At 42.0% G+C, this 24,455-nt stretch overlaps 1 protein-coding gene across 3 annotated transcripts in view; it reads left to right on the top strand.

The window, feature by feature from the left end:
* Positions 1-24,455, top strand: part of LOC126175739 (TATA element modulatory factor) — a 173,250-nt gene that overhangs the window by 125,559 nt on the left and 23,236 nt on the right. For all 3 annotated transcript variants that reach the window (XM_049922689.1, XM_049922691.1, XM_049922690.1), the window contains exons 15-17: positions 12,266-12,458; positions 17,712-17,856; positions 21,449-21,598. In XM_049922689.1, the coding sequence (XP_049778646.1) occupies positions 12,266-12,458; positions 17,712-17,856; positions 21,449-21,598 (488 nt within the window). The remainder of the gene's footprint in view (positions 1-12,265; positions 12,459-17,711; positions 17,857-21,448; positions 21,599-24,455) is intronic.

The raw sequence follows: 24,455 nt of genomic DNA on the forward strand, positions 1-24,455 counted from the left end.
TTGATGACGTGATTGAACAATTGCGTGCGGATTCTCGTCAGCCCACACATGTTGATTGTGAAAATTTACAATTTGATCACGTTCGAATGAAGCCTCATCTGTAAAGAGAACATTTGCACTGAAATGAGGATTGACACATTGTTGGATGAACCATTCACAGAAGTGTACCCGTGGAGGCCAATCAGCTGCTGATAGAACCTGCACACGCTGTACATGGTACGGAAACAACTGGTTCTCCCTTAGCACTGTCCATACAGTGACGTGGTCAACATTACCTTGTACAGCAGCAACTTCTCTGACGCTGACATTAGGGTTATCGTCAACTGCACGAAGAATTGCCTCGTCCATTGCAGGTGTCCTCGTCATTCTAGGTCTTCCCCAGTCGCGAGTCATAGGCTGGAATGTTCCATGCTCCCTAAGATGCCGATCAATTGCTTCGAACGTCTTCCTGTCGGGACACCTTCGTTCTGGAAATCTGTCTCGATACAAACGTACCGCGCCACGGCTATTGCCCCGTGCTAATCCATACATCAAATGGACATCTGCCAACTCCGCATTTGTAAACATTGCACTGACTGCAAAACCACGTTCGTGATGAACACTAACCTGTTGATGCTATGTACTGATGTGCTTGATGCTAGTAGTGTAGAGCAATGAGTCGCATGTCAACACAAGCACCGAAGTCAACATTACCTCCCTTCAATTGGGCCAACTGACGGTGAATCGAGGAAGTACAGTAGATACTGATGAAACTAAAATGAGCTCTAACATGGAAATTAAGCGTTTCCGGACACGTCTTTGGCCGGCCATACCTTTTTGTAACACCCTATATATAGGGAAACATTCCACATTCCTGCCCAAACTCTTTGCCTTTACAAATGTCTACTTGTGTCTGTGTATATGCGGATGGATATGTGTGTGTGTGTGCGCGCAAGTGTATACCTGTCCTTTTTTCCCCCTAAGGTAAGTCTTTCCGCTCCCGGGATTGGAATGACTCCTTACCCTCTCCCTTAAAACCCACATCCTTTCGTCTTTCCCACTCCTTCCCTCTTTCCTGACGAAGCAACCGTTTGTTGCGAAAGCTTGAATTTTGTGTGTATGTTTGTGTTTGTTTTTGTGTCTATCGACCTGCCAGCACTTTTGTTTGGTAAGTCTCATCATCTTTGTTTTTAGATATATTTTTCCCACGTGGGATCCGTTACTCCCAGAAACCATCCTTGTAACCATTGATGCCACTTCCTTATACACAAATATCCCGCACGTCCAGGGCCTCGCTGCGATGGAGCACTTCCTTTCACGCCGATCACCTGCCACCCTACCTAAAACCTCTTTCCTCATTACCATAGCCAGCTTCATCCTGACCCACAACTTCTTCACTTTTGAAGGCCAGACATACCAACAATTAAAGGGAACAGCCATGGGTACCAGGATGGCCCCCTCATATGCCAACCTATTCATGGGTCGCTTAGAGGAAGCCTTCTTGGTTACCCAGGCCTGCCAACCCAAAGTTTGGTACAGATTTATTGATGACATTTTCATGATCTGGACTCACAGTGAAGAAGAACTCCAGAATTTCCTCTCCAACCTCAACTCCTTTGGTTCCATCAGATTCACCTGGTCCTACTCTAAATCCCATGCCACTTTCCTTGACGTTGACCTCCACCTGTCCAATGGCCAGCTTCACACGTCCGTCCACATCAAACCCACCAACAAGCAACAGTACCTCCATTATGACAGCTGCCACCCATTCCACATCAAACGGTCCCTTCCCTACAGCCTAGATCTTCGTGGCAAACGAATCTGCCCCAGTCCGGAATCCTTGAACCATTACACCAACAACCTGAAAACAGCTTTTGCATCCCGTAACTACCCTCCCGACCTGGTACAGAAGCAAATAACCAGAGCCACTTCCTCATCTCCTCAAACCCGGAACCTTCCACAGAAGAACCCCAAAAGTGCCCCACCTGTGACAGGATACTTTCCGGGACTGGATCAGATTCTGAATGTGGCTCTCCAGCAGGGATACGACTTCCTCAAATCCTGCCCTGAAATGAGATCCATCCTTCATGAAATCCTCCCCACTCCACCAAGAGTGTCTTTCCGCCGTCCACCTAACCTTCGTAACCTCTTAGTTCATCCCTATGAAATCCCCAAACCACCTTCCCTACCCTCTGGCTCCTACCCTTGTAACCGTCCCCGGTGTAAAACCTGTCCCATGCACCCTCCCACCACCACCTACTCCAGTCCTGTAACCCGGAAGGTGTACACAATCAAAGGCAGAGCCACGTGTGAAAGCACCCACGTGATCTACCAACTGACCTGCCTACACTGTGATGCATTCTATGTGGGAATGACCAGCAACAAACTGTCCATTCGCATGAATGGACACAGGCAGACAGTGTTTGTTGGTAATGAGGATCACCCTGTGGCTAAACATGCCTTGGTGCACGGCCAGCACATCTTGGCGCAGTGTTACACCGTCCGGGTTATCTGGATACTTCCCACCAACACCAACCTATCCGAACTCCGGAGATGGGAACTTGCTCTTCAATATATCCTCTCTTCCCGTTATCCACCAGGCCTCAATCTCCGCTAATTTCAAGTTGCCGCCACTCATACCTCACTGTCATTCAACAACATCTTTGCCACTGCACTTCTGCCTCGACTGACATCTCTGCCCGAACTCTTTGCTTTTAAATATGTCTGCTTGTGTCTGTATATGTGTGGATGGATATGTGTGTGTGTGCGAGTGTATACCCGTCCTTTTTTCCCCCTAAGGTAAGTCTTTCCGCTCCCGGGACTGGAATGACTCCTTACCCTCTCCCTTAAAACCCACATCCTTTCGTCTTTCCCTCTCCTTCCCTCTTTCCTGATGAGGCAACAGTTTGTTGCAAAAGCTTGAATTTTGTGTGTATGTTTGTGTTCGTCTGTGTGTCTGTCGACCTGCCAGCACTTTCATTTGGTAAGTCACATCATCTTTGTTTTTAGGTATATATATATAAAGAAAGATGATGAGACTTATCAAACAAAAGCGCTGGCAGGTCGATAGACACACAAACAAACACAAACATACACACAAAATTCAAGCTTTCGCAACAAACGGTTGCTTCGTCAGGAAAGAGGGAAGGAGAGGGAAAGACGAAAGGATGTGGGTTTTAGGGAGAGGGTAAGGACAGGTATACACTCGCACACACACACATATCCTTCCGCATATACATAGACAAAAGCAGACATTTGTAAAGGCCTTTACAAATGTCTGCTTTTGTCTGTGTATATGCGGATGGATATGTGTGTGTGTGTGAGTGTATACCTGTCCTTTTTTCCCCCTAAGGTAAGTCTTTCCGCTCCTGGGATTGGAATGACTCCTTACCCTCTCCGTTAAAACCCACATCCTTTCGTTTTTCCCTCTCCTTCCCTCTTTCCTGACGAAACAACCGTTTGTTGCGAAAGCTTGAATTTTGTGTGTATGTTTGTGTTTGTTTGTGTGTCTATCGACCTGCCAGCGCTTTTGTTTGGTAAGTCTCATCATCTTTCCTTTTAGATATATTTTTCCCACGTGGAATGTTTCCCTCTATTATATATACAGGGTGTTTCAAAAATGACCGGTATATTTGAAACGGCAATAAAAACTAAACGAGCAGCGATAGAAATACACCGTTTGTTGCAATATGCTTGGGCCAACAGTACATTTTCAGGCAGACAAACTTTCGAAATTACAGTAGTTACATTTTCCCTCTTTCCTGACGAGGCAACCGTTGGTTGCGAAAGCTAGAATTGTGTGTGTATGTTTGTGTTTGTTTGTGTGTCTATCGACCTGCCAGCGCTTTTGTTTGGTAAGTCTCATCATCTTTCTCTTTAAATATATTTTTCCCACGTGGAATGTTTCCCTCTATTTTTTTTATATACAAAATTCTAGCTTTCGCAACCAACGGTTGCCTCGTCAGGAAAGAGGGAAGGAGAAGGAAAGACAAAAGGATATGGGTTATAAGGGAGAGGGTAAGGAGTCATTCCAATCCCGGGAGCGGAAAGACTTACCTTAGGGGGAAAAAAGGACAGGTTTACACTTGCACACACACACACATCCATCCACACATACACAGACACAAGCAGACATTTGTAAAGGCAAAGAGTTTGGGCAGAGATGTCAGTCGGGACGGAAGTACAGAGGCAAAGATGATGTTGAAGGACAGGTGAGGTATGAGCGGCGGCAGATTGAAATTAGAAATTAGCGGAGATTGAGGCCTGGCGGATAGCGAGAAGAGAGGATATGCTGAAGGGCAAGTTCCCATATCCGGAGTTCTGACAGGTTGGTGTTAGTGGGAAGTATCCAGATAACCCGGACGGTGTAACACTGTGCCAAGATGTGCTGGCCGTGCACCAAGGCATGTTTAGCCACAGGGTGATCCTCATTACCAACAAACACTGTCTGCCTGTGTCCATTCATGCGAATGGACAGTTTGTTGCTGGTCATTCCCACATAGAACGCTTCACAGTGTAGGCAGGTCAGTTGGTAAATCACGTGGGTGCTTTCACACGTGGCTCTGCCTTTGATCGTGTACACCTTCCGAGTTACAGGACTGGAATAGGTGGTGGTGGGAGGGTGCATGGGACAGGTTTTACACCGGGGGCGGTTACAGGGATAGGAGCCAGAGGGTAGGGAAGGTGGTTTGGGGATTTCGTAGGGATTGGTAAGTCTCATCATCTTTCTTTTTAAATATATTTTTCCCACGTGGAATGTTTCCCTCTATTATATTCATATCATTAATTTGAACCCAACAATCACGTTTGTTATTGTTATTGTCACTGTTACATTTCGTAGTCTTTTCTGTCATCTTATTTCCTCCTTCTGTTTTTGCCAGCAGTTTTACTTTCTATTCACCTTCTCCTTTTTTACCGTAATCCAGTATACAATTTTATCCCGCCGATATATACTCAATAATACGTAATAATACGTAACCCACTTCCAAACCATAACCAAATATATATATATACCGTTTCCAGTTCACAAACAGTTCCTTTCAGCTATTAAACAACCTTTTCGGCTAGTTTTAATATCTTTTGCTTTATTTCCATTTCCGTTTTTCTCACATCATCGATCATTTTTAGCCGCTTCCCACAGGTTTTAACGTCATTATTTCTTCATCAGACAATTGTTAGCTTCATTTCCATAATCTGCCACCACCAAACCACCCTTTTAATACATCCTCACGTAGTTTTTTCGAAATTTTCCCGTATTTCTCCACCCTTTAACGTGTTTTGGCGGCAACACAACCACCTAACCTTTATGCACATCATTATCTACCTACACAAGTTCACCACAGGATCAACGTAGCCCAGCTCTAACCAACCCTTTTTCGCCTTTTTTCACACCAGATCTCCATTTGCTTTCTAGTTTTACCTTTATCTCTCCCCATATATTTTTATATTTATTTTCATTTTCATTTCATCCTCGTGTTCCACTTTCCACCTTCTAGTACCATGTCACCCTCACAACACCTCCACAATGACCCCATCAAGTTTTATTTACATTCCCTCTGCAAACATGCCTTCGCCCTAGCCAGATTACACTCCCATATTTTATTTTCTCAGGCTTGTCTGACATTTGGCATCACCCCCAAAGGCCTCACACTTAAAGTTCCCATCTCTGGCTGCAACCCTTCTTTCCATCAGTCCCTATACCAGTTCCAAACCGAACAATCCATTGCCCTCACCCACCTAATCCTTCACCTACACATCCACTCAGCCAATCAACACACCCATCAACTCCTGTCCCTAATAAAAGTCCTCAATCTTTCCTGTCCCACATCCACACCGGTTGTTCAGAGCATCCTCCTACAGGCCAACCGCAAATTAGAACAGCATGCCACCCTCCACCTTAAAAAACTATCCAATCTCCTGGTTTCCCACCTCCGGAAAGGCAACTCACTCACCCTTCACAACCTTTCCAGCAAACCTCAACCTCCTCTCATTGCACACAAACCCAGTCTCTCCCATCTACTCAATCTCCCACTTCCAGCTCCACTCCCTCCAAAACCTCAAAATTCCAATCAACACAATCTGGAACCACAACACCCCAATTCAGTAGTTAACCTCTCCTCCAAACCTCTCTCCCAATCCGAAACCTCTGTCCTATCCAAAGGCCTCACCTTCAGCCCCACTCCCAGATTTAACCAAACAGCCCTTGTCAAAGATTTACTGTCCTACACCCATACTCTCTGCTGGAAATATCACTTTGCCACGAAGAAAAATGATCCTAATCCTACTCCTAATGATCCAACTCCCCAAGATACTATCCAAATTGAACCCTGCCTGGAACAGTTCCGTCCTCCGTCACAGCAGGACCCACCTCCTCTTCCTCAAAATCACCCTCTCCTAACCTTCCAGGAATTTCTGACTTCCAGCCTTGCCTCTCAATCCTTCTTAAAAAACCTTAATCCTACTCCCAACATCACCACTGCTGAAGCCCAGGCTATCCGTGATCTGAAGGCTGACCAATCCATCGTCATTCTTTCGGCGGACAAGGGTTCCACGACTGTGGTACTTGATCGTCGGGAGTATGTGGCTGAGGGACTGCGTCAGCTTTCAGACAACACTACTTACAAAGTTTGCCATGGTAATCCCATTCCTGATGTCCAGGCGGAGCTTCAAGGAATCCTCAGAACCTTAGGCCCCCTACAAAACCTTTCACCTGACTCCATCAACCTCCTGACCCCACCAACACCCCGCACCCCTACCTTCTACCTTCTTCCCAAAATTCACAAACCCAATCATCCCGGCCGTCCCATTGTAGCTGGTTACCAAGCCCCCACAGAACGCATCTCTGCCTACGTAGATCAACACCTTCAACCCATTACATGCAGTCTCCCATCCTTCATCAAAGACACCAACCACTTTCTCGAACGCCTGGAATCCCTACCCAGTCTGTTACCCCCGGAAACCATCCTTGTAACCATTGATGCCACTTCCTTATACACAAATATTCCGCATGTCCAGGGCCTCGCTGCGATGGAGCACTTCCTTTCACGCCGATCACCTGCCGCCCTACCTAAAACCTCTTTCCTCATTACCTTAGCCAGCTTCATCCTGACCCACAACTTCTTCACTTTTGAAGGCCAGACATACCAACAATTAAAGGGAACAGCCATGGGTACCAGGATGGCCCCCTCATATGCCAACCTATTCATGGGTCGCTTAGAGGAAGCCTTCTTGGTTACCCAGGCCTGCCAACCCAAAGTTTGGTACAGATTTATTGATGACATTTTCATGATCTGGACTCACAGTGAAGAAGAACTCCAGAATTTCCTCTCCAACCTCAACTCCTTTGGTTCCATCAGATTCACCTGGTCCTACTCTAAATCCCATGCCACTTTCCTTGACGTTGACCTCCATCTGTCCAATGGCCAGCTTCACACATCCGTCCACATCAAACCCACCAACAAGCAACAGTACCTCCATTATGACAGCTGCCACCCATTCCACATCAAACAGTCTCTTCCCTACAGCCTAGGTCTTCGTGGCAAACGAATCTGCCTCAGTCCGGAATCCTTGAACCATTACACCAACAACCTGAAAACAGCTTTTGCATCCCGTAACTACCCTCCCGACCTGGTACAGAAGCAAATAACCAGAGCCACTTCCTCATCTCCTCAAACCCGGAACCTTCCACAGAAGAACCCCAAAAGTGCCCCACCTGTGACAGGATACTTTCCGGGACTGGATCAGATTCTGAATGTGGCTCTCCAGCAGGGATACGACTTCCTCAAATCCTGCCCTGAAATGAGATCCATCCTTCATGAAATCCTCCCCACTCCACCAAGAGTGTCTTTCCGCCGTCCACCTAACCTTCGTAACCTCTTAGTTCATCCCTATGGAATCCCCAAACCACCTTCCCTACCCTCTGGCTCCTACCCCTGTAACCGCCCCCGGTGTAAAACCTGTCCCATGCACCCTCCCACCACCACCTATTCCAGTCCTGTAACCCGGAAGGTGTACACGATCAAATGCAGAGCCACGTGTGAAAGCACCCACGTGATTTACCAACTGACCTGCCTACACTGTGAAGCGTTCTATGTGGGAATGACCAGCAACAAACTGTCCATTCGCATGAATGGACACAGGCAGACAGTGTTTGTTGGTAATGAGGATCACCCTGTGGCTAAACATGCCTTGGTGCACGGCCAGCACATCTTGGCACAGTGTTACACCGTCCGGGTTATCTGGATACTTCCCACTAACACCAACCTGTCAGAACTCCGGAAATGGGAACTTGCCCTTCAGCATATCCTCTCTTCTCGCTATCCGCCAGGCCTCAATCTCCGCTAATTTCTAATTTCAATCTGCCGCCGCTCATACCTCACCTGTCTTTCAACATCATCTTTGCCTCTGTACTTCCGTCCCGACTGACATCTCTGCCCAAACTCTTTGCCTTTACAAATGTCTGCTTGTGTCTGTGTATGTGTGGATGGATATGTGTGTGTGTACAAGTGTATACCTGTCCTTTTTTCCCCCTAAGGTAAGTCTTTCCGCTCCCGGGATTGGAATGACTCCTTACCCTCTCCCTTAAAACCCATATCCTTTTGTCTTTCCTTCTCCTTCCCTCTTTCCTGGGGAATATATATATATATGGTTATAATAGAAGGAAACATTCCACGTAGGAAAAATATACCTAAAAACAAAGATGATGTGACTTACCAAATGAAAGTGCTGGCAGGTCGACAAACATACACACAAAATTCAAGCTTTCGCAACAAACTGTTGCCTCATCAGGAAAGAGGGAAGGAGAGGGAAAGACGAAAGGATGTGGGTTTTAAGGGAGAGGGTAAGGAGTCATTCCAGTCCCGGGAGCGGAAAGACTTACCTTAGGGGGGAAAAAAGGACGGGTATACACTAGCACACACACACATATCCATCCACACGTATACAGACACAAGCAGACATATTTAAAGACAAAGAGTTTGGGCAGAGATGTCAGTCGAGGCAGAAGTGCAGAGGCAAAGATGTTGTTGAATGACAGGTGAGGTATGAGTGGCGGCAACTTGAAATTAGCGGAGATTGAGGCCTGGTGGATAACGGGAAGAGAGGATATATTGAAGAGCAAGTTCCCATCTCCGGAGTTCGGATAGGTTGGTGTTAGTAGGAAGTATCCAGATAACCCGGACAGTGTAACACTGCGCCAAGATGTGCTGGTCGTGCACCAAGGCATGTTTAGCCACAGGGTGATCCTCATTACCAACAAACACTGTCTGCCTGTGTCCATTCATGCGAATGGGCAGTTTGTTGCTGGTCATTCCCACATAGAATGCATCACAGTGTAGGCAGGTCAGTTGGTAGATCACGTGGGTGCTTTCACACGTGGCTCTGCCTTTGATTGTGTACACCTTCCGGGTTACAGGACTGGAGTAGGTGGTGGTGGGAGGGTGCATGGGACATGTTTTACACCGGGGGCGGTTACAAGGGTAGGAGCCAGAGGGTAGGGAAGGTGGTTTGGGGATTTCATAGGGATGAACTAAGAGGTTACGAAGGTTAGGTGGACAGCGGAAAGACACTCTTGGTGGAGTGGGGATGATTTCATGAAGGATGGATCTCATTGCAGGGCAGGATTTGAGGAAGTCGTATCCCTGCTGGAGAGCCACATTCAGAATCTGATCCAGTCCCGGAAAGTATCCTGTCACCAGTGGGGCACTTTTGTGGTTCTTCTGTGGGAGGTTCTGGGTTTGAGAGGATGAGGAAGTGGCTCTGGTTATTTGCTTCTGTACCAGGTCGGGAGGGTAGTTGTGGGATGCGAAAGCTGTTTTCAGGTTATTGGTGTAATGGTAGGGAAGCTGTAGGGAAGGGACCGTTTGATATGGAATGGGTGGCAGCTGTCATAATGGAGGTACTGTTGCTTGTTGGTGGGTTTAATGTGGGCGGATGTGTGAAGCTGGCCATTGGACAGATGGAGGTCAACGTTGAGGAAAGTGGCATGGAATGTGGAGTAGGACCAGGTGAATCTGATGGAACCAAAGGAGTTGAGGTTGGAGAGGAAATTCTGGAGTTCTCCTTCACTGTGAGTCCAGATCATGTAGATGTCATCAATAAATCTGTACCAAACCTTTGGGCTGGCAGGCCTGGGTAACCAAGAAGGCTTCCTCTAAGCGACCCATAAACAGGGTGGTGTATGAGGGGGCCACCCTTTAATTGTTGGTACGTCTGGCCTTCAAAAGTGAAGAAGTTGTGAGTTAGGATGAAGCTGGCTAAGGTAATGAGGAAAGAGATTTTAGGTAGGGTAGCAGGTGATTGGCATGAAAGGAAGTGCTCCATCGCAGCGAGGCCCTGGACGTGCAGGATATTTGTGTATAAGGAAATGGCATCAATGGTTACAAGGATGGTTTCTGAGGGTAACAGATTGGGTAAGGATTCCAGGCGTTCGAGAAACTGGTTGGTGTCTTTGATGAAGAATGGGAGACTGCATGTAACAGGTTGAAGGTGTTGATCTACGTAGGCAGAGATACGTTTTGTGGGGGCTTGGTAACCAGCTACAATGGGGCAGTCGGGGTGTTTGGGTTTGTGAATTTTAGGAAGTAGGTAGAAGGTAGAGGTGCGGGGTGTTGGTGGGATCAGGAGGTTGATGGAGTCGTATAAGTATATAGTTATGGCAATACCGGCTATGAACTTCTTCTTCTGTGCGGATGCACGCATATTACTGAAACTCTTACGGGACTTGGTAAGAATGTCTTCCACGAGTAATGAGTGTGTTGGATAGGGACACTACGAATGTCGTGTGTGGACATATCAGGTGAAAATGTGGGTCTCGCAGGAGGCGTGCGCAAGATAGTCCCTGCAGTCACACTATCCTCTGTGCCCTCGGTGGATCAGATGGATAGAGTGTGTGCCACGTAAGAAGGAAATCCCGGGTTCGAGTCCCGTTCGGGGCACACATTTCCACCAGTCCCCGTTGATATATATCAATGCCAGTCAGCAGCTGAAGGTATTAATATATAATTATAATTTCGTTCTAGACAGCTGCAGGTCACAGACACCATATCCATATAAGTATACAATACAGAAATGTCTAAAGCAGGAGGATGACACTGACATATATCTAAAATATGGCATTTATCAACTTCATTGTAACAGTTATGGCACTCTATATTTTGGGCAGATCAGCAGAACATTTGAAGTAAGATATAAAGAACATAAAAAAGCAAGGACACGGGCCATTCAGCATTTGTAAAACAAGAAAAGCTCCACCCACCCATAATAGACCGAGTGGTATTGCGCAATGGTTAGCACACTGGACTCAAATTCAGGAGGATAACGGTTCAAATACACATCTGGCCATCCTGATTTAGGTTTTCCGTGATTTCCCTAAATCTTCTGAGACAGATGCCGGGATGGTTCCTTCCAAAGGGTACGGCCACTTTCCTTCATCCTTCTCTAATCCTAGCTTGTGCTCCATCCCTAATGACCTTGATGTCGATGGGGCATCAAATACTAATCTCCTTCTTCCTCCTTCCTACCACAATAGAAACAGACATTTTTAGTAATAAGAAACATCTCCTAAGCCTACAACTACCCTCAAAACAAAACAAAAGTTTGCATCCCACGATACCAAAACAAAGCATACAAAATTGTAAGGGGACAGTAGACCAATATGACATAAAAACATAAATATATTTTGTATCAGTGAAAGCACTGTGTACAAAAATCCATATGTGTAGGAGAACGTTAAAAAGAGAAACGAGTAATGATAATAATTCAATATTGTTTCTAGTAGTAAGTTAAAGTATGAGAACTGTTCCATGATCCTAGGTTTATAGCAAAAGCCAAATTGTTGTAGTGACCACTGAAAATGCTTTAAAATAAAGTAAAATGCATTTCGCCTTGATAGGATTTTTATTATAGTTGCAAAAGACTGTATTAACCTCTGTAACCTGTAAACATGTGACATAGACCACTAAACAAAGAAGACAGCATGTGTGTGGCGTTATGTTTCATGTTAGTAGTTATTATGTTGGCTCTTTCCCATTTTAAAACTACCACACTGCAGATGCTTTGTTATAGTATTATAAACTGGAGAGGAAATGTATTCATGAATGATCCATGAAGGTGATCGTATCAGAAATGGAACTGGACACAGTTTACCTTTTTAGACACAGCCTACCAATTGAGAAATGAAGTAGGTCATGAAAGATAATCTTAGTCACCCATTCATTAGAATATTACTGTGTGAAATATTGCAGTGTCAATATATTAAACAATACTAAATATTTCAATGATTGCATAGGTGAGCTGCAAGGCCGAATGTCTGCTCTAACAGAACAGGAACGTATGTCTCGGGAGCAAAACATCTCTCTGCATTCCCAAGTTTCTTCTCTGGAACACCGGCTATCGAGCGCTAATGCTGAGATTGCCCAGTTGCAGGATGATCTGAGCTGTCAACGGAAACTCTACCTTGAACTACGTGAGGAGCGAGATAAGTAAGTTGATTGATGAAGATTTTTCACGTGTAACAATTACATTCCATTACGCATGTTCCATTGATCCCATGGAAAGTAGTCTCTGAGCTGTGGAAAGAAGGCTGAAGATATATATTTAATGGAAGCCGAAGATGTACTTTTAGTGTAATTTAAGTACAGTAAAGTGAAATTACTTTGCATTACTGTATTACAATGCTAATTGTAATTATAAACTAATGTAGAACATTAAACTTAAGAGTGTCTTTGAAGATACTCTTCAGTGGAGTAGATAGAATTGCCCAATAGAAAGTTATTTAATTCAGTCTTAAACTCCATCTTGTTTTCTATATAACTTTTAATTTGCTCTGGGAGGTAGAAAGCCTTCCAGCCAGTCCTGGGCCCAGATAAAGTGGCAGGGGTAATTGTTGGACTAACCACTCGACATTGTAAAAAATGGAGGGTTCCTATAAACTTACACCAAGCCTTCAAGTAGAATGGATATTATGAAAAACAACTCAAGCTTACGAGGAAAGGACTGTGAATAGGAACATGGAACGTAAGAACACTATACGTTGCAGGGCAGACAAAGACGCTTGATGAAGAAGTAACAGAGTATGATGAACTAACAGAGTACAAGATGACATGCACAGAAAGAAAAACTATACAATCATATACAGTGGAAACAAACATGGTCACCGTATATTTGGGGCAGGATTTGTGGTATATAATAAAATAATGATCAGTATGATGACACTAGAACCTGTCAATGAAAGGATATGCGGAATCACAATCAAAGGTAAATACAGAAATATTAGTAACTGTCTGTGTCCCAACCGAGGACAAGGAGGAAGACATAGGAGACAAATTCTATGACCCTTAAATCAGATGTGCTCCAGTACCACAGTATGACATGAAAATTGTGCTGGGACACTTAAGTGCCAAAATAGGACAAGAACACCAATGGCAACCATATATATGCATTCCAGCTTGTATACTGAATCAAATGATAATGGTATAAGGCTCATCAACTTCACCACAGTTAGAAACATACTCAATACATCATTTCCCTATGGAACACACACAAAGTAACATGGACTTCACCAAATGGACTAACTAGGAACCAAAAGACCCTGTGTTGATAGAGAAAAAACATAAAAATGCAGTAACAGATGTTAGGCCAATGAGAGGGGCTGAGATAGGATCAGACCATTCTCTTGTGCTAATAAAGATAAAACAATCATTACCAAAACAACCAAGTAAGAGCAACAGTGGTGGAAGAACCCAAAGAGTAGATGTGAGTAGGCTAAAAGAAGAATAAACAGTTTAAGATGAAGCTTGGAAATAGACTCACAGAATTAGAGAACGAAAGTAATAGGAAAGAAGATAAATAACTACTATGAGATAATAATAAGAGCAATATTAAGTACAAACCATAGTTCAATGAAATGTGTAGAAAAGCAGTTCAGGCCAGGAAGACAGCCTGACCGGTAATGATGATCAATGACTAATATGAAAATTAAATAAAATACGAGACAGCCATGAGAGAAATGATGAGAACAATCAAATGAGATAAAAGATCATCCATCAATAAACAGATAGGGAAGGCAGGGGAGGACTATAGCCAGAACAACAGTAAATAGTTTTACAGGACAATGAGAAGCTATTGAAAGGAGTACAGAGCTAAGCCTGTGATAGTGAAGGATGAGAATCGAAAACTGATCACTAAAAATGAAGGATATCTAGAGAACTAGATGGGAAACACCAGAGAACTGCTGAACAATGCGTTAGACACATAAAACAAGGAGAACATGGCAGAAAACAACCAGAAAGTACAACCATTAGTTGATGAACAAACTCTGAGAGAGGTGAAGGAGGCAATAAAAAGATTGAAAAATGGGAAGGCTCAAGGCGTAGAAATGATATCAGCTTAGCTCAGCAAAAGAGGGAGAGACAAAGACATGTGAATGATTAGCGTAATTAACAAAATACATGTGTAGGAAAGAAGTAATGATGGAGGAATGGAAAACTGCTGCTCTGTGTCCCATATACAAGAAGGGAGACAAGACATTGACACAGAACTACAAGGGATATCACTTCTGCGCACTTGCTATAAAATAATATCAGAATTATTCTGAACAGGCTCAACCAATACACTGAAGAGATATTAGACACAGCACAAGCAGGGTTCACAACAAGTCTACAACCGACCAAATATTCACACTAATACAAATGATAGAAAAGGACTGGAAGCACAATCAGAATACCTTCTGTATTTTTATAGACTTCAACAAAGCATGTGACAGCATAGTGAGAGAGGAGCTTGGAGTATAACAGAAGAGTATGGGATACCAGACAAGCTTACTAAAATGTGTGTGGTGGAATCAAAATGTAGAGTGAAAGTACAAGGGGAGTTCTCAGCAACATTTGAGGTAAAAACAGGAGTGAGACAGGGAGATCTTATATCACCAACCCTGTTCAAATTGACATTTGACAACATCCTGACGAGAGTAACACAAAAATGTACAGGAGTTACCATAGGGAAAAAGATAAGTGCTCTGGCTTTCACAGATGATATTGTGGTGATAGGAAAGAGCATGGAAGACCTGGAGAAAATGGGAACTGTACTGATGAAACAAACTAAGGAAGTATACCTAAGCATAAATGAACATAAAACAAAGTTCATGGTAATGGGAAGAAGAGCTCAGTTAGGACCAAATCATCTGACACTCAGGAACCTAACAATACAGAAGACAGACATATTCATGTACGTCATAGTCAATGTCAACCAATGAAACCTTATTGAACAAGAGATTGTAACGAGAATTCAAGCCAGGGGAAGATGTCTAGGAACTATACATAACATCATAAGATCTAAGTTACTATCCTGGCAGGCAGAAATAAGAATATATCAGACCATCATCAAACCAACAGTGTGCTACACAAGCGACACATGGAACCTGACAAAAACAGAGAAAAACTCATCATCTTTGAAAACGAAGTACTGAGAAAAATATATGGACCACTGAAAGAAAATGTATAGTGGAGAATAAGGAAAAATGAGAACTCAGGCAATTATACACACTACGTGACATTGTAGCGAGTGTGAAAACTAAAAGACTGAGGTGGTATGGAAATGTGAGGGGGAGAGATGAAAACACAGTAATAAAGGCAGTGATGGATGGAGAAGCCAAAGGAACAAGGCCACCAGGACGGGCGAGAAAGAGATGGAAGGATAATACCCTGGCAGACATGAAGATACTGGGTCAGTGAGCTGAAGATGCAGCTGACAAAAAGGTGTGGAAGGCTGAAGAAATGAGTGAGGCCAAAGACCAACTCCATTCATGTGGTCAGTATAAGTAAGTAAATAAGCAAATAAGTACCATTGTTGAGTACGTATATATCTAACTCTCTTCTTTACTAATCTTAGTCCCTAGAAGTCATTGTAGAGAGTGTTTCAGAAAGAATGACCTTATTTCAAAACTCCGTATTTATTGATGAAAACGTGCTACAAAGGGAGGTGCATTGCGAAATACTCACAAAATCTTAAATTTTTAGCTAAGCTGTTAAAAATGCTCTCTATCCCCCAGCAGCAGCATGGACATAATCTAGATGATAGTTAAATTTGTCATAAACTTTACACATTGTATTTGCTTTTACAGAAGTTATGGCAACTTCTTCACTTCTTCTGTGTCACGAGGTAAAGGGCAACACACTTTCCTTCACATGTCCCCTCAAGAACAAATCGCATGGGTCGTGTCTGGTGATCTTGGAGGCCAAGAATGCAGGGCAGTGTCTCGGGGTCCCATGCACACTATCCAGTCTTGAGGCAGAGTGCCATTGAGAAACTGATGTACATTGTTGTGCCAGTGTAATGGAGCTCTATCATTTTGGAAAATAAAGTCATTGAAATCCTCCTGAAGTTGTGGAGAGAGCCAGCCCAGCTCTTGAGCATTTTTGAAGGTAGCTCACCGTTTACCGCATTCTCTTCGCCATGTCATCAGAATTGCAAGGTCCACCGGGTTTCTTACCCTTGCACGATCATACAGTCTCTTCAAAGTGGCTATACCTATGACTAATGTTTTTGAGTGCAGGCCGATCAGTTTCAGAACACCGACGAAAAGCATGCTGGACCGAAATTACTGACTCACCCTTTGCAAACTGCAGCAGACAAAATGCCTTCTGTTAAGCAGATGCTATGTTGCTTCTGACTGACTGCAAACTGAGAAAATTTGTTGACTGACATCTAACAGCAATTTCTGAAACTCTAGATTACACCAATTCAAACAGTGCACTTTTCCATGCCAGCACCTCCCTAAGTTTCGTAATTATTGCCGTCCAAAATGAGGTCCTTCTGTTTGAAACACCCTGTATTTATGCTTTTCTCTGTTTTTTGAGAAAGAGAAATATTCTGAACATTTTTGGTTACTGTTACTGATATAGAATTAAACAACATGTTTACTGTTATCAGTCACAAGTTTACTATTAGAATTAATGTCATTGTAAATCAGATGATCACTTGTCAGCAGTACTGTGTCATAAAGTCATAATAGTGCACAACTTATGAGAGTGGGACAGGACATGTAAATAAAGTTCTTGTGGGAATTTGTAATAGGTAAATTATGGTTTAATAAAGTAGACTTATGAGGAATGTATTCTTCATACATTTGAGAATAGACACAATTGCATGTCAATGATTTAGTGCTTCACTCACAATCCTAAACAGTGTTATCATTTTCGGTTCAAGATTGCTAAAGGTTAATTTTTCCATTAAAAAAATGTGCAGAGAAGTGGCTGGGCTTCTGACAGCATGAAGATGTAACATGAGCTGTATGGATAAATCTCCTGTGCATATTGACAATACTGAAAATTCCAGAATGCAAGTATGTAGTGTAGTGATATGTGAAGTAACATGTTCATTTCTTCTTCGGCTTCCATTTTTAGTATAGATGAAGGCAACTGTTTTTCAATTTAAGGTGAATGGTAATGTGCAGTGTCTCATTTTGGTAGCAGCTAAGAAAACTTTCTGCACGTGCCCCTTGCTAGACTGTTGTATAAGCATTGTGATTGCTGTGCTGTGCTGTGTATTGTGTATTTTTAATATAACTATAAATATCCCCCCCCCCTCTCTCTCTTTCTCTCTCTCTCTCTCTCTCTCTCGCGTGCGCGCACGTGTGTGTGTGTGTGTGTGTGTGTGTGTGTGTGTGTGTGCGCGTGCGCGCCTGTGGATTAAAACAAATTTCAGTAGTTTATCTAGAAGTTTTGTCTGCCACACAGGGATCACCGCACATCTGAGTCTATGCAGGAGACATTGGCAGAAGAGATGAAGGACTTACAGAGGCAAATTAACAGTTTAGAGCAGCAGCTGTCAGTAGAGCGTGCTGCTACAGAAGCTGAGAAAAGGAAAACTGCCATGCTCCAGGTTACGCTCTTTTCATCTATATTGAGATAATAGTACATCTATGAACATACTGTCCCATCAACCAATTAATTAACATGTGTGCTAAGTGCCCCTAAAGAATAGCATGTGTGTGGGGAGAGGGACATGCATGTGCATTTGTCTACTTGATTCTGTCATACTTTTACCCTGCTGTTATTTGATAATTTCTGGAGATAAATTCGTCAAAGCTACACATAATTGTTACATTTAAAATGTGAGCTTTATTTTCAAAACTGATTGGAAGTGATTTTACAAGTTGACTTAACACTCTCATATGTCATCGTACGTATTGTATTCTAAGGAATGGGTGAATGATACTCCCACTGTAGTGTACACATCTTGTCACAGGTGCAAACTGTAATATTAGAAAAGCACAATGCCATAGTTGTTATACAAGGTTTGCCTGAAAAATTCAGTGAATGTTCTCAGAAAATAAAAGAAACAATAGTTAGAAAGTAAATACCTTTCATGACTTTAAAGTGATCACCTTTAGCTACAACACACTTCTGGCATCAGTAGTTAAGCTGTTGCAAACTGTCAGCAAATGCTTCTTGTGAAATTACTGGAAGCACCATGGCCGTACATTGTTGGATATCCACACCATTACAGATGAGACATGGTGCTACCAATATGAGAACAAACGGCAGTCAATGGCATGGTGTTCGTCGTCTTCCCTACCTCCCTCGAGTAGAAATTCATTATGGATCAAGCCTTTGCTGTCATGTAAAACAATTAATGTTGCCTTAATTTTGGATTTTGTCAGCTGACTTTTGTTGGGAGGTAGAGAAGACAATGAATACTATGCCATTGACTGTCACTTGCTCTCCAGGTCGTATTGGTAGCATAAGTTCTCATCTGCTGTAGTGATGCAAATATCCAACAATGCATGTCCATGGTGCTTCAAGAGATTCCATAACAAGTGTTTGCTGGTAGTTTAGAACAGCTTTGCAACCAATGTCAGAAGTTTATGGTAGCCAATGATAATTACTTTGAAGGCTAGTCGAGTTGTGATAAAATATTGGCTTGGTGCATAAGTTCATAATGATTTTCTATAAGTTTAATAAACACAACAGATACACATAACAGAAAATTTAGTCATCCATTATATATTCTCATTCAATATTTACAATACTCTGCCAGTGCTGTGATAACTTTTTGATTCCACAGCAGTAGAAATGAAGTTGTTTTAAGGCGAATAACTCAACAAGCCATGTTTGGAGCACATTTTTACCCAGAAAGGGAATGCCTTGAAGGTTGTTCAGTAGAGAGTGGATAATGTGAAAATCTGAGGGCACAAGAGTTGATGAATAAGGTGGCTGCAGAATGACTTCCCAGCCTAACTCCCATATAGCATTCTTTATCAGTCTAGCAGAATGTAAGCAAGCATTATCTCGGAGTAGCATCACTTTATGCAGTTTTGTGTCCTTGGATTGCATCTGCAAGACATCTCAGTTGTGGACAATAAATTTCAGCAATGATGGTTACAACTTGGGAAGCATTTTGTAGTACGCCACACTGTCACTTTTCAACCAGATGCATAACATTATCTTTTCTGGATTCATGCAGGTCATTGTTCAGAGAGTTGCTGCTTTGTTTGGGCTCAATCATTCCTTTCTTTTCCTTATATTAGGATAAAGACACAATTTCTTGTCACCAGTAATGATACAGAATAATCGGTGTTGTTCATGAACCAGTTGGTGACAAGCAAGCAGAGACGCACATTCGACACAAGACTCCGGTCGATCTGGGAGGCCAATTAAGTGAGAGACACATGAGCACCCATCCTATTGTCCTGATCTCTTCCCATGCAATTATCACACCTTCGGTCCCTTAAAAAAGGGCTTGAAGTGTCAACAATTCCTGTTGGACAAGGATGTGAAGCAGGCAGTTATGGCTTCTTCACAGAACAGAACATGGTGTTTTACCTTCAGCATAATGCATCAATGAGATGATTGCCTCAGTGCTCATAGCAATTTTGCCTGATTGGCATAGTGAGTCTAGACTGTACTGCCTTCAAACAGAAACTTTTTAATTTCCCCATACATATTCATGCTCCTGTATGCCATCAGTCAGCAATAGTGGAATGACTCGCAAGCAGCCTCTCAAACAGTGCTATTCAAAAAATATTTTGAGCGTTAAAATGAATGAATGAATGGAGAAGTGTCTGGGCTTGTATGGATCCTATTTTGTAGTTGACCACTGCTAACTGGTACTGCAAATTAGTGGCAATTAGTAACATTAGTCTCAATTCTTTTGTTTCAAATGTCATAAACAACATTTTCCAGTGGAGCTTAAGCCTACATCTGTATTAAACTGCCACATCATAATAATAGTAATAATAATAATAATAATAATAATAATAATAATACTTGTAAGTGCCACAATCACACAATAATGCAAACTTTTTTAGAGATAGTATTCCAGAAAAAAAAATCACAACTGAGATTTTACTATCAGGATCTGTCATAGATTGAAATACTGTTGTGTTGTCTCTGTTGCTAAACTTCTGCCTCTGTGGATGAATGATGTTCATGTCTAGCTCTGGTACTTCCTCGCAGGTGTGTTCTGTGGATCATCTTCACCCAGAGGATCCCAAACCTGGTACCTGGGACTGCCATGTGTTTATTACCAGTGAATAGGGCACATTGGTATGAATTTTGCAACAATTTTCGTACAAAGTCCCACACTGTGTTAATGTTGTACGCTTTATCCAGATATATTAAATGATTATTGAGACAAATTTCCACTATCCTTTTGGGAATGTTATCCCAGAAATGTGATGTCTGTGCCAATATATTTATTTGTTCACACATCGTAATATACTCTACAGAGTTCTTCAGCAACTGAGATGTTTGGGGACAGTAGTCAGTTGTGAACCAAATGTTCAATAAACTGTATATGTATTGTTTGTATTGGTTACTCACTGTCCTTTTGCTGACATTCACAGCGAATTATACTTATAACCATTTATTGGACTTGGCCATCACTCTTGAGCATGTACTTCAAAATAAGTTTTGACTACCAGTTGGAAGACCTCTCTATGTACTGATTTTACTAAATGGTGACTGATACTTCTAGATGTGGGGGTAGCGTTTGATAAGACATTTGTGTGTAGTTTTCCTGTTTTGGATTCAGCTGTTTCTTTACGGGATTTGAATGGAAACTTCATATTATCTGTTGATAACTGTACTTGTTCTTCTGGGACACCAGTTCCAGATGTAGCTGCTCGCAAAGAATTCCTTTGTTCGGGTGTGAGGTCTGTGTACAAAAATACTAAAAATTCTGTTGTTTCTCACTGTGTAGTAGTAATTTGACTATTGCACATATTTGTTGGTATGTGTGTGTTTCCTGTAAGCAAGCAGGCTGTCATATTAGCTTTAAGCGACTACATAAAGAAGTGGAAACTGTCTATCTTTTTCATGTTATGTCGTGAATATAATGTTCAGATGACTGAGTTCAGGTTATTTTCATAAGATAATGTAAATACATGGAGAGACGGATGATGTGGCTAAATTACCATCATTGCACTTATAATAGTAAAGGTGTTACAACTGTTAAATGTTCTCTTGAACAGGATCAGTTACGAGACAGAGACATAGCAGTTGAAAAGGAGCGTTCTGGTGGCAGAGGTTCTTCTCCTGCAGGAACTCCAAGGTCATCACCCACATTGAGCTTCGGCAGAATGTCACTGTCAGAGTCTGTGTCAAGTGTAACTTGGCCACAGGTATGTATGTTCTGCCAGTATGTTCTTTTCCGAGTACAACAATAGACATTATACACATTGATATACTGCATTGTTATTCCATTTATTGGTGAAGAAAAAGCAACCCTATATGTAAGGCCAGCCAGAACTCTGTGTGATGCACATCAGTTCAGTTTCCAACAATGCTAATATTGTGTGCTAGATGTCTTTTAATTTTTATTCCTACTTCACTTGTCCATTTTTGCTGCGGTCTTGAATATCATCCTTTGCATTTGTGGGAAAAGAAAATTAAGATTAGTATTTAAAATCCCAGTAGAGATGGAGCACAAGATTGGATTGGTCTAAGTAGAGATGGAAATTGGCTTTGTTCTTTTCAAAGGAACCATCCCAACATTCACTTATGCAATTTTGAATAACCATGGAAATCAAATTGAATGCCTCTATGGGGATTTGAAGACTGAACCTCCCAAATGCAAGTTCAGTGTGTCAGCTTGATGTGTGATATTGTGGTGGCCAGGTTGGTGGTGCTGGGGGTGAGATTGAGTTATTCCGTAGCTAAAAGATGAGCAAAATGTTGAATGCTAATATGATTTTATGAGATTTATGTGTGCCTGTGCACCATTCACAGTTTATCTGCAGATAGTGATTACCTGCCTCTCTCTCTCTCTCTCTCTCTCTCTCTCTCTCTCTCTCTCTTTCTCTCTCTCGCTCGCTAGCTATTCTCACTCTGTTTGTTTTATTCCCTTCCTCTTTCAGCCTTGTCATTCTGTGACATCAAGAAGCAAATTCTTCCACTTCAGTATTATACCTGCTAACATACTCTGCTGGAGATTATTATGGTGTGAATTAGGAACACACTGTAAGTTAAGCCTTCATGTTTGTGTTGTGCAGGATTTATATTGATAACATGCTGAATTGTATTCAGAGGGAATTGGATTCAAATCGAGTTCTGACTGGACATATTTACTTGTGTTTTTTTTCTCCCCCAGAATTAATTCAGATATACAATCGAATCCCTCCTTCAACAACATAGTGGCTGATTTCTTTGTGGTCCTTCTAAGAAACATCAAGTTATCAAACTCAAACTATGGAAACACCAGACTGGAATATCAACAATGTAGGAAAAGATAGATTGCTGCTTTATGTAGAGATGACACCATAGATTGCTACTTTCCGTAAAGATGACACATTAATTTATGGACAGACACAATTAAGACATTTACACATATACTTTCAGCCACAGCCTTCGTCAGAAAAAGAAAGAGAAACACACACCATTCCTTCACACAAACAAGCACACCTCACACACCCATGCCCACGAACTGTGGAAGCTTCGACCAGGATGCTTTTGTGTAAGTGTCTTAATTGTGCCTGTTCGTAATTCAACATGTCATCTTTATGGTAAGTAGCAAATCTATCTTTTCTTACATTGATCAAGTTAGTAACCTGTCAGGAACACTGAACATTAAGGAGAAGGAAAAACCTTTTAGTAAAGCACTTTAATAATATGGATGAAGTTGTTACACATAACAAAATAATTTAGAAATTACTGCAGATATGTATAATTAAATGGATGCAGTTTCAAGATTTTATACCCAAATATGACTAGGTTGCTTGTTGTGGAAACAAGGGGAAGAAGAACAAAATAAAAGAGAACTTCCAAGGAATGCAAAAATGCATGAAATAGAAATTTAGCTCTAGTTGATGTTGGGGGTCTGTGGAAAAGGCTCACTAAAAGGAGTAGGATGACAGGCAGTGGCAGATAGACAGAAGAGTGCAAGCTTAATGGTATTCCTAGTCGATGCTGTGTTGAAACGTGATGTATTGAAGGATTGTCATCCATCTTGGGAGTTAGGGGATACTTCGTCATTCACTGTTTAGATGTCAAAAGGGATACTCTACTGAGGAAGATGTTTATGCTTTAACTGAACTCGTAATAAAATTTTCACCTATATGGTTCCCCTGTGAATGTTCTATTAATAGAAGTTAAGTTTTTATGGAATACATTATTCAATACATGCCTTGTTTAGTATCTATTTGAGCTAGAAGAGGCAAAAAGTTGTGCAAGAGTGTCCGAGTTATACAATTAGGGGTGCCATGTAGTGTGCATGACAAGAAATCACAACAGGGGATCCATAAGTTTTGATTATGTACCAATTACTATTCTTGCTACATGTAAAATAAGGGAAAGGCAACCACTCATCTATAGTGGACTGATGCATGGTGCATATGTACGTGTAACAATAAACGGTAGTCTTGTATGTTATTGATTGACCGTTTTATGTAAATCAGGAGGCAGAATTAGTCCCTTTTTGCAGATGATACATGCATTATTGTCAAGCCCAACATATAAGCAACAGCAGGGAAACAGTAAATGACACTTTTGTTAAAGTTATTGACTGATTGATTGGATTTGAATAAATATATTAGCTTTAAACTCTGAAAAACTACAGCTCATCCATTTTTGTACTGTCAAAAACATCCCACCGCCTATTAATGTTGTGTGCCAAAAAAGAATAATAAACAGAGTAGAAAGTTTTAAAGTTTGGGATATCCATACTGATTAACATTTAAACTGGAAAGCCCATATAGTAGACCTGCTTAAACATTTTTATTCAGCTACTGTTCACGTAAGAATAACTGACAACTATGTGGACTTGGAAATAGTGAGTTGGCTTATTTTGCATTTTTCTGTTCACTGATGACCTGCAGGCTAATACTCTGGGTTAGCTCCTCACTTATGCAAAAAGTGTTTATTTGATAGAAGAAAGTAATTTGAACCGTTTGTCATGCACACACACATATAGTTTGCTGGCATTTGTTTTAAGTCATTTGCAATATTAACCACAGTGTATTTATTTACTGATGAAAGTTTTTG

The sequence above is a fragment of the Schistocerca cancellata genome, chromosome 3 (genome assembly GCF_023864275.1).
Source record: "Schistocerca cancellata isolate TAMUIC-IGC-003103 chromosome 3, iqSchCanc2.1, whole genome shotgun sequence".
Classification (NCBI taxonomy): Eukaryota; Metazoa; Arthropoda; class Insecta; order Orthoptera; family Acrididae; genus Schistocerca; species Schistocerca cancellata.